This window comes from Fopius arisanus, unplaced genomic scaffold (assembly GCF_000806365.1).
Source record: "Fopius arisanus strain USDA-PBARC FA_bdor unplaced genomic scaffold, ASM80636v1 scaffold00073, whole genome shotgun sequence".
In the NCBI taxonomy this organism is placed as follows: Eukaryota; Metazoa; Arthropoda; class Insecta; order Hymenoptera; family Braconidae; genus Fopius; species Fopius arisanus.
The window spans coordinates 52,691-64,076 of NW_011887812.1; the positions used below are offsets into that span (position 1 = coordinate 52,691).

Below are 11,386 nucleotides of genomic sequence, written 5' to 3' on the forward strand. Positions count from 1 at the left end.
CTGTGTTGTGTTTGGAATTTATTGAAATAAAATTAAATTAGAATAAGCGAAATCGAACGAGCAAGTCTCACCGATTTCGCAATTCCTCACACGGTTCGCCCGCGGAATGCATCGATTCAACGAATGAACCAAAATTATGAGAAATCGGCAGTTCGGTCAATGCTCTCGGGCATCGACCGAACTTCCACTGAGACTGATTATCGAAAGCTAATCAGTCTCGTCCTAGCTTCAACAAAGAACGTACCAAGGGGCGAACTCCTCGAGATTGTTTGGTATTTGTTTCCGGAATCAGTTAAATTTCTCCTGCCCGGCGCTTACCGATAGTCCGAGTAAACTGAGATTAATATCGATCACAATCACGCACATCTTCGTGGTGATCGCTCCCATTATTTTACAAACTCTAACTCCATAAGGATCCGGCAAACGAGGTGCAAAATAACTCGATCCCGCGCACCTTAAGTGGAGTTCTGTGCAAAGGACACATTTCCAATCAAATAAATCCGTAATATTAAGATTTTGTTTATGTACTAGCGCAAGTGTGAGCCAGATAGTACAAACCTATTGTGAAACGAGCGGACGGATGAGTATGAGTGAGGAATGAGATGATTTGTAAGTACGTACTGAATATGTTGGTTACTTTTGATCTAATCAAACCCTAATATCATTAAATTGATTTCTTCTATTTTTATCTTTATTATTCTGCTCTTCCCGAGGACTGATTAATAAGTGCAGATGTGCCTAGCAGTTTAAAGTATAAGTATCCACTAAATAAAAAGATTATTTTGTGGCTACCAGGTCGAATAGAATCAATTTACAATAATAAACTAATTCTAATTCGCCCGAACCACTACAACTGCATCTAATTGTCCAACAAAACACAAAGCTAATATTTGTTACCATAAAATAAACAATTATAATTATGGAACTAAATAAAAAAACATAAAATCCGAGAGAAGAAATAAAACACTCTCCTCTGTTTCCCTGCTACAATTCAACGGTCTGAATAAACTGACGGCAACATCTCAACGCCAAATTCGGCCTATTAGCTTGGCTCGAACTGCTGCCAACTTAGTGACTTCAGCGTAACCGAAAGATAATAGAAATCGAGAAAATGTTGAAGTGAGTGCTTGCCATGGGCGTATTTTTGCCAATATTGATCGAAAAAAGGGAAAACTTATATCAATGAGAAGTTTGAAGGCGATTTGTATAATGTAACTGTGCACAGATTTCATGTAGCTTGTGACGTCGGTATTTTACGGATTGAATACGATTAGGAGGTAGTGGAAGGAGTAGTTGCCTCGTGTATAGATACACTGTAGCTCTCCGCCTTATTTGTTGGATAGAGACGAAACTTTTACTCGGCCGATACACTCCCGCGTATTTCGATTAAATAAATAGTGTCCAGTTGTTATTATCAAAGAAAATAATAAATGATTGAAAATAATCGAGTTAAGAAACTCAAGTTGTCAGAGTCGGAAGGAGTCAAAAGTTTTGTTCAGAAATTTTGTTCACATAAAAGTGTCAACGTAATTCAATGACTCGAAGCAATAAGTCATTACACTGAGAGAAATATTCAATAAAAATTACGTGTATTTTCCGTAATTCTGGAGCGAAATGTGGTTGTCGGAAATTTTATGGAACTGTCACGTAATTTTCATCTGAAGTCACGGAATTTTTCCACGGTGTTCCGTAATTTTTATCTGAATTATCGGTGAAAAATGACGATACCGTCACTTAAATTTTTCGAATCAACTCCGTAATCGGTAAGTGAACTGAAAGTTCCGTCATTTTTACTAAATATTTCTCTCCGTGTAATCGATAAGTCTACATGACGTCAAATACTTAAAATTAAGCAGAATAAATACGCAGCAGCATAGATACGAAACCTGAGACATATTCTCCTGAGGCCGCGAGAAGTTGAAACTGAATAAATTGAAATAAATCCAATGGCGAGATTGCGACAATTTGTGACGATGCTGATTATTATAACAGAAAGTCGCGAAACTAACCAACAAAATCGAAAATTCTGTCAAACAAATCTTGGCACAATTATTTAGATTTAAATACAATTCATGAGAAATTATCCTAAAAAAGAGAGAGAGCAAACCAAATTCACTAATTATAGTGGTCAGAGATTCTCTAATGGAAAATAGTGACAGAGTCCTGCAGACCGCGGATGTACGTAACATCAATTAATTAAACAATAATCTCTGCCCACTAACGACTAATATAATAAAAATTGTGTCACGACGCTCACCCAGAACCCCTAATTCTCTTCCAGTAGTTAAGTTATTCCAGACCACGAGTATGGCGTCCTTTAAAATTAGATAGCGTCCCTTGACAAACTTCGGAGCATCGGTCTGCTTCACAAGCCCACCAGACGGGAAGTGCCGATCGAAAACACGTTAACGTGGAGCAACAGGTAGCGAACGCGGCAAAAATTATGATTGGTGATGACAACATTATCATTCGCCAATCCCAAACAGTCAGACATGCGCAACCGGTACAAATAATTATTCACGCATGGGCTATCAAATTCGACGATGCTTTACATTAATTTCTCTGTTTATAAAAAATGAGAATAAATTCTTGGCGCTGACTGAAATAATCCAAATTATTTCCCGCATTCAGAACTACCCTGAGAGAATAGTAACTCTCCTTAAATTGGTTCATCCCTATTTTTCCTGTAATTGCCAGTTAGCCTCACGTTCAGCAAACTGCGTCACTTCCGTGCTAATCGCTGACTGAATTGTGGCTTCATCGTCGGCCACATCAAAAATATGGTAATTGTCAAAAATGTAACGCAATCTGACGACATCTTTCAGCTTCGTCGACATCTTCAATTATGCCCAGGAGGAGGGCAGTTGCGCGTAATTTTATGAAAAAATAATAGGATAAAAATAGAATTAAAATATCATTCTCTCTTCTCCATAGATGCTCGCCATTGGAAGTTACCTCCCGTCTGGTGGAAGACCTCTAAAAAACAGCAAAATCCGCCCCATCTAAGCACTGTGTCCAGTAGTCTAGAGGAGATCCGGTAGGGCGTCTTCGGGACTCTACGGGTTTGCCCTTCGAGCCAACATACTGACAGTATGGACTAGGCGGTTGACGACGGAAGAGTGCAGAATGGCGGAAATGCGCATTGCACTTATCGAACTCTGAAGCGAATGCCTAAACCACTTAATGCCAGGCGGTATATATATAAGAAATCAATGAGTAAGTAATAAGAATATATATTAGATATTTAATTTGAATTCAGATGAATACATAGTATGTATATCATATAGAAAATATATATGATATTGATAGACCGACGGTAGTGGCCGTGCGGTTAGAGTGCTGGACTAGCATGCCAAGGATCCGGGTTCGATCCCGGGCACCGGCGGTCAAAAATATATAGCGCTCTGATCTCACGGTTTCACTGCCGAGCGGTAGTCCTGTCAAAAGGACGACTGTACCAGGGCAGGTTTTTCCCTCAGATGAGGTTTTCCCTCCCTTTCAGCAAATGCGGTACAGGGGGTTGGGGGGTGGGAAGGGAACAAATCGTAAAAACCCGAAAGGGTATACGAGTGAAAGAAAAATGTTTAAATATATGATATTGATAGTATATCTTATAAATTCAGTGGAAAAATTGAAGATTCTACAAAATTTTTTTTCTCATGCGGAAACATGCCATGTCTTTTTGCTTCCGAAGGGAAGCATTGCAATCATCCGATCCCGAGCGAAAAAAAAAATCTAATTTTGCTTGGAAACGATGTAGAATGGTCTGAAATGTAAAAATACAAAAGTTTTTGAGAATGTCTGTGCGTGGTGCCCCCTGGCCAGGGGTGATTTTTTAGTTAAGAAAAGATAAAGGTGGGTAAAAAATTTCCAAAAAATTTGAAATTTCGTCAAAAAGTAGATAAGAGTTGAGGCTAACTATGGAATGAAAATTCTGCTAGATCGGTCAGGCCGTTTTTGAGAAATCGAGATTTGTTTATAAATCGTTTTTTCGAAATAGCTCCAAAACTAATGAAGGTATTCAGTTTTTTTTTATTTCATTCTCTTCACCATGATTGGCTCTATTGGAATCGTTAAAAAATTTGAAAATGAACTCTGGAAAAAATCATAGTTATTGTTACTTTTATGTTTTTGAAAAAAAAATGTTGTACGCACTCTGTTTAATATGAGACCTGGATCGGTGGAGATTGAGAGCGGATGGATGAGTTGAGGGCGGATTATCGGGAAGCGTGGAGCGGGTCAACAAAGAGTTCAATGCACTTATTAATTTTTGTCACCAAAGTCAAATTTATTATTAAAACACTGAGCTGGTCACTAATAATTCGATAGATTACAATGAGCTGTTCACAATGGTTTTTGTCACCGAGCAGTTCCGAGAAATGGTAAATCGAGCGGGTCAAGAGAGAAGAAAAACGCGTGTACACTGGTAAACGGTCGAGACAATTACTTTTTGTCACCAAAGTCAAATTTATTATTAAAACACTGAGCTGGTCACTAATAATTCGATAGATTACAATGAGCTGTTCACAATGGTTTTTGTCACCGAGCAGTTCCGAGAAATGGTAAATCGAGCGGGTCAAGAGAGAAGAAAAACGCGTGTACACTGGTAAACGGTCGAGACAATAATGAGAGCGATTATCCTGCCACAACGTGGCAGGTACTACATTTTGGGCGGTCACATGACCTAATTGCTTTATCTATTTAGGATAAAACTGAGCTGTTCAGGAAGTGGCGCCTTAAGTGTCAGAAGTCGTGACCCTTGGCTCGTGAGTTGGCGTTGAGTGTGTGTGGGGAGAGCGTTGCGTGAGCTGTGCGTGTGTGAGTGAAGGAATGCCTGTCAGCTGACAGGATTTCCAACATTCTCCCCGACCATCAGCAACTGTCGTTGCTGATTAGATGTCCTTGTTGAGCTGAAACAGAAAGGAAACATCAAAACGTTCTTGGTGAGGTTACTGAGTTTGTCACCCATGAGCGGATCCATGAGAAGGTCCAAAAGGCTTGCTGGCTAGGCATGGCAGCATCCTAGACGTCAGGGGTCGTAAATCCCTTCGGCTTTGGCTGCTGTCATTCTCACGTTGAACCCCATCGGTTGGTCAGGGTCGTAAATCCGTCGAGGTTGACGAAGTCCAACAGTGAGGAGCCGTTGAGCTGTCCTGGTTCTATCTCCCTGAAGGTGAGATGGGCAAGAGGACGAGCTTGGCGATTGGTCTCGTCAGCGTCGTCTGAGCTGTCTTGATAGTGACTACCCTGGTGAGTCCATCCTTTCCTGGGTGTAGGGCAGTCACTCTGGCGAGAGGCCACTTAGTTGGTGGGAATCTCTCATCCGTCAGCAGAACCAGTGAGCCGATCTGAAGTTGATGAGTCGGATGGTGCCACTTGGATATCGCTTGAAGACGTTGGAGATATCCTGTGGACCACCTCTTCCAGAATCCTTGCAGTTTCTGTTGAATGAGCTGCCATCTAGAGAGTCTCGTGACGTTGAGTTGCTCTAACGATGGCTCTGGAAGAGTCGTGGGAGCTTGACCGATGAGAAAATGTCCAGGTGTCAAGGCTGAGCAGTCATCAGGATCATCTGTGAGCGGTTCCAGTGGTCGTGAGTTGAGCACTGCCTCGATTTGAGCGAGCAAGGTGGTGAGTTCCTCAAAAGTGAGCAATTCCTGTCCGATAGTCCGGGTGAGATGGAACTTCACCGACTTCACCGCTGCTTCCCATTTCCCTCCAAAGTGCGGAGCGCCTGGCGGGTTAAATGACCACTGAGTCCCATCGTTGATGAGAAGCTGGGCGAGCTGTCTGGATTGAGCTGATCCTGAGGAGAAGAGCTGCTTGAGTTCCTTGTCAGCGCCAAGGAAATTGGTTCCACAATCACTGTACAAGGAATGAGCGATACCACGCCGACTTGAAAAGCGTCTATACGCTGCGATGAACCCTTCGGCTGAGTAGTCTGACACGACCTCGAGATGGACCGCTGAGGTGGTCATGCAGACAAAGATGGCCAACCAGCCCCGGTAAGACTTGTGTCCTCGCCCTTTCCAGGACCGTAGAGCCACTGGGCCGGCATAGTCGATCCCAGTGTTGAGGAAGGCTCGAGTGGGAGTGAGTCTGGCTGGAGGCAACTGGCCCATGAGCTGTTGGGCTCGTACTCCACGTTGGCGAGTGCATTTAACGCATTTTAGTATGAAGGAGCGTACTGGAGCCCGGCCTCCGAGTATCCAGTAGCTGCTTCGGAGCTGCCGCAAGGTGAGCTGTGTTCCCCCGTGGAGTGTCCTGAGGTGAGCTTGTTCAATGAGTAGTTGGGCCAGTTGAGATTCCTTCGGAATGATGGCTTGATTTCGGCTCTCTGGGCTAATCTGAGCAAACCTGAGCCGTCCGCCTACCTTCAGTACCCCTGAGTGATCAATGAAGGGTGTGAGTTTGGTGAGCGGGTGAGATTTACTGAACCTCTCCCCTCGTGAGATCGCTTTAAGTTGGTCCTTGAAATGAGCTGCCTGAGTGAGTTTGATCCAGAGGATCCTAGCCTCTTCCAGATCACCAAGTGTGAGCGGGTACTGAAGTGATGAATGCGGGATTCTCTTAAGTCGAGCGATGAATCTTCGACAGATTGCTGTGACCCTGAGCAGTCGGTTGAGCGATGAGAATCTGTCGATGAGATCCCAGAGAGCGAGTGGTTGAGTCTTGACATGCAAGAGAACTCCTGGCTTTTCCTCGAGGTCTACGCTAAGGTCCTTTTCCAAAGCGTGCGTCGGCCATGATGAGCTGTCCTGTTGAAGCCATGATGGCCCTGTCCACCACAGCTTGTGAGCGACCAGCTGATGCGCAGATAGACCTCGAGATGCACAATCTGCAGGATTCTCCTTGCCTGGTACCAATCTCCAGTGAGCCTTCTGAGTGAGGTCCTGAATGAGTGATACCCTGTTCTTCACGAACTCCTTCCACCTTGATGGGTGAGAGCTGATCCAGGTGAGCGTGACCGATGAGTCCGTCCAAAGATAAGTTGTGGCGTTCGTGAGGTTGAGTTGGTCCCTGACGTACTTGGTCAGTTTGGCGAGAAGAAGAGCTGCAGTGAGTTCTAACCGTGGGATTGTCAGTCGTTTGAGCGGTGCGACCTTCGTTTTTGAGCAGACTAGTGTGAGTTGCGGTTTCCCGTTGTTGAAAGCCTTGAGATATACCACGGCCGACATCGCCACTTGAGAGGCGTCGGAAAATCCGTGTATTTCCACGACGGAATCTTTGAGCAGTCCAAGCCATCTTGGAATGGTGACCTCCGACAACTGTGAGAGTTCAGCCCGAAATTGGCGCCAGTGGTGAGCAGTTGCCGGGGAAACCGGATCATCCCATCCGAGTTTCTCTATCCATAGCGATTGAAGTAAGATCTTGGCTCGGACTACCACTGGGGCGAGAAACCCGAGTGGATCGAAGAGCTGAGCTGTTTCCGAGAGCATGATTCGCTTCGTTATCGAGCTGGTTTCTGGCTGAGCTGACGAGAACTTGAAATGATCCGTTCCTGGATGCCATGAAACCCCCAAGATCTTGGTGAGTGAGTCCTCAATGACGCGAGTATCAGTGGAAGTGCTGTCAGGTGAAAGTGAGCGTAGCAGAGCTGAGCTGTTCGTGTGCCATTTTGCAAGTGGTAAACACCCTGCGGCACAGAGCTGTGTCACCTGCTGAGCTGTCTTGAGCAGATCTTGATCAGAATCAGCACCTCCACAGATGTCATCCACGTACCGTCCTTTCGTGAGCGGATCCACTGCAAGAGGGTAGCGTTGCCCCTCGTCCTTTACGAGCTGGAGCATTACGCGTGCCGAGAGGAATGGAGCTGACCTGGTACCGTACGTGACGGTAGTGAGTTGGTACGGGATGATGTCGCCCTGTGAGTTGGTCCAAAGTATTTGTTGGAGCGGCCAGTCGTCCGGATGTACTCTGATCTGACGGAACATCTTGGTGATGTCCGTCATGAAGATGAGCCTGAATCTGCGAGTATACAAAAGAACATCCGAGATGTCCTTTTGGAGTTTGGCACCAGTATGAGTGATGTCGTTGAGTGATTTCCCTGAGCTGGTCTTGTTGGAGCCGTTGAAGACGACCCTGAGCTTTGTCGTCTCGCTGCTTCCCCTAAAAACCCCGTGATGAGGGAAGAAATACGAGTGAGAGGTGTGAGCTTGAGTCGAGTGCCGACTGCTCGGGACCCTCAACCCTCCTGAAACCGAGGTTTCATGTGCTAAGGTCATCCCGAGCGCCGAACACCCTCCTGTGAGCCGTACCTTTGCTGACGATGTGAGCTGAGCTTGAGCTGGACGCATGTGGTCCAGGTCCTCGTATTCCTTGAGGAATGCTGAATAGAGCTGACTGTACTTCTCATCACGGGCGAGCTTTCTGAGCAGACGATTCAGGCAGGCGAGAGCGGATGACTTTGAGTCCCCGAGCTGATCTACTGGTGCCTTGAGCGGTATCCGGACTGTGTAGCGTCCTGATTTGTCACGATAATGAGTTCTTTTGAAGTGCTCTTCGCATTGAGCCTCTTCATTTGTGAGCTGTACTTCTGGAGTATCAGGAATTTCCTCCTGGACCCAGAATTTGGTGAGCAGGTCGTTGAGGTCGTCGTTAGAGACCGCTGCGTGAGCTGTCACGGCGTGAGCTGAACTGGGGCCTTCCGTGGGCCCGAAAACAATCCAACCGAATTGCGTACGCTGAGCTGAAGGTGAGTGCGGTCCATTGGTGATGACTCGCGGTAAAATGAGCTGTCCGTAGACATCAGCGCCGAGAAGGATGTCAATTGGTGCTGGTGTGAGAAAATCAGGATCAGCCAGCTGGAGTTCCTCCAGGTGGTCCCATGTGAGCTGACTACATGTGAATGTCGGTAATGAGGTGGTGAGCTGGTCGAGAGCATAGACAGAGACCCTGAGTTGAAAGTTAGAGTGAGTGGACTGTATGGTGAGTTGAACCTTGCCTAATGCTGGCCCAGATGTTGCGTCTCCAATTCCCGAGATTCGCAGCTGAGTCTTAAGTCTTAAGAGCCCAAGCTGACGAACGAGTTGATCTGAGATGATTGAGATTTCCGATCCGGGATCAATGAGTAGGCGAACCTGATGAGCTGGACGACCTGGACCTACCAGAAACCCAAGGCTGGTAGCCAGGAGAACACCAGGACGGAAGTCTTGCGCTGGGCTTGGAGCTGGCTGACGAGCTGAGCAGGAGACGGTAGTCTGAGCAAATGAGCTTCAAACCTGGTCTGCCCATGACGTGCCGGGGTTGGCTGGAGTGGATGGAGGTGGAGCTGGACCTGCAGGCTCAGCCTTGACCTCAGTCCTGTCCCCATGTTGAATGTAGGTCACTACAGGGACAGGTTTAAGCTGGGTTGAGCTGTTCTGTGGCTTTTGTTGAGCGGGGCGTTGTGGTTGGCTCGATGGCTGGCTGTGCAGCATCGAGTGGTGGAGCTTCCCACAGTATTGGCAGGTAAGCTTTGACCTGCAGTCCTTGACAGAGTGTCGTCCCAGGCAGTTGTAGCAGAGGTAGTGCTTCTCGACGACCTCCCTACGTGCTGGTATGGTGAGCTGACGAAACCATGGGCAGGATGTGAGGTAATGATCCGCCTCACACATGGAGCACGGATACGTGACCTTCCCAGTTGGAGCAGACCTTTGGGCTGGTCTAGACCTCTGCGTTGGTTGAGTGGTGCCGTGGTGAACCTTCGCAGAGGCCCCCTGCTTGGATGAGCTGGCCGTGGATTGCTTAGAGGCAGCAGCACGAGAAGTCGAGTTGATCTCGATACTCTCCATAGCACGTGCTCTCCCAGTGAGGAATTCCTTGAAGTCATTGAAGGATGGGTACTCCGAGGATGAGCCGACCTTGACTTCCCAGGCTTCACGAAGCTTTAGACTGAGCCTTTGTGAGACCGTGTGAACGAGGATTTGATCCCAGTGAGCTGTCGGAGACCCAAGAGCTTCCAAGGCATTTAGAGCTTCGCTGACGGTGGTGAGAAGAGCATTCAGTTCCTTGGCACTGTGAGCTGTCATTGCTGGGGGACTGAGGAGCTGCTCCAAATGAGCTGAAATGAGCAGTCGTTCATTCTCATACCGAGATAGGAGCAGGTCCCAGGCGATCGAAAACGATTCATCCGAAATCGTGAGATTCGCAATGCGTTGAGCTGGCTCCCCAGAGAGGCTAGTGCGAAGATAATGCATCTTCTCGACATTGGACAAATCCGAGTTTGAGCCGACCAGAGATGCGAAGAGATCGCGAAATGAGCGCCATTCGGCGTAAGCTCCTCCGAATTTAGGCAAGGAAATTTCCGGGAGATATCGCTTGGAGTACGTGGGCTGAGCTGTTCCGAGTGCAAGAGAGCGGCGAGATGATCCTGAGATTCCTCGTTGGTCGATGAGCTGGTTCAAGGTTCCTCGAGCCTCGTGATAGTGCACGATGGTCTGGTCGAAACATCTGTCCTTGAGGTACGGCATCTCAAGAACTGATTCGATTTTGCCACTGCTGGCGATGAGCTTCTCGTGGGTGCTCTCAAACTTTTCCCAATAGGTCTCCAGGATTTCAAGTTTGCTCTGGAGATTCGAGATCGTGAGGCTTTTCGCCTCTTCGGTGAGCAGTTCCTTATAGATGCGTTCAATGAACGCCGCCCGTGATTGGTTCAGGCTGATGGTAGCCTCAAATGATGCCATGTTGAGGAAAAATGATCAGCTCGAGAATTAACCCCAAGAAAAACCTGAGTGAGGCGTTCCCAAAAAAAACCCAAGCAGTGAGTAATGATGAGCGAAAAACTGAGTGCTTTATGGTTCGAGCGGTTCCCCAAAAAAAGAAACGTAATTGACACACAAAAACCCAAAAAAAATGCAGAGAGCGGTCCGAAGCGAGCTGTCAAAATGCCTCAGTTGTCGAGCTGTCCAAAAGAAGAGTGCAACCGCAAAAAAAATCCAGGAAAAATTCGTATGGCCGAAAAGACAGAAAAAATAGCAACAAAAGGAGAAATAGTAATTTATTGCTACTCAGCCAATTGTTAAGGGTTGAGCTGGTCCGATTATCTTGACGTCCTGAGCGGTTCTGCAAGGCGAGTAGAACAACCCTGATGAATGAGCGGGGCCCTCGGTTTTCTAGGGTGGTCCTGATGAGGTGAGCTGGGCACTGGCTGACGTCTGTACGCCCCTGGCGGGTGAGCAGCTATCGTGGTGACGCGATGGCACTGTACTGAACAACCACACTATCGCGCAATTCACTCTTATGACACGCGAACCCGATGAAAGCCGGAGGAATCAAAAAATATCCCACCAATCCGGCTCGAAGGACCAAAATGTTTAATATGAGACCTGGATCGGTGGAGATTGAGAGCGGATGGATGAGTTGAGGGCGGATTATCGGGAAGCGTGGAGCGGGTCAACAAAGAGTT

General features: G+C 46.8%; 1 protein-coding gene across 1 annotated transcript; it reads right to left on the reverse strand.

Annotated features, from left to right (window-relative positions):
* Positions 1-5,159: 5,159 nt before the first annotated feature.
* Positions 5,160-10,664, reverse strand: LOC105269702 (uncharacterized). Its single transcript, XM_011310159.1, has 2 exons — positions 9,222-10,664; positions 5,160-9,173 (listed from the first exon to the last, which is right to left on the reverse strand). Exons 1-2 carry the CDS (start codon positions 10,662-10,664, stop codon positions 5,160-5,162), a joined length of 5,457 nt encoding a protein of 1,818 aa, XP_011308461.1.
* Positions 10,665-11,386: the final 722 nt, after the last annotated feature.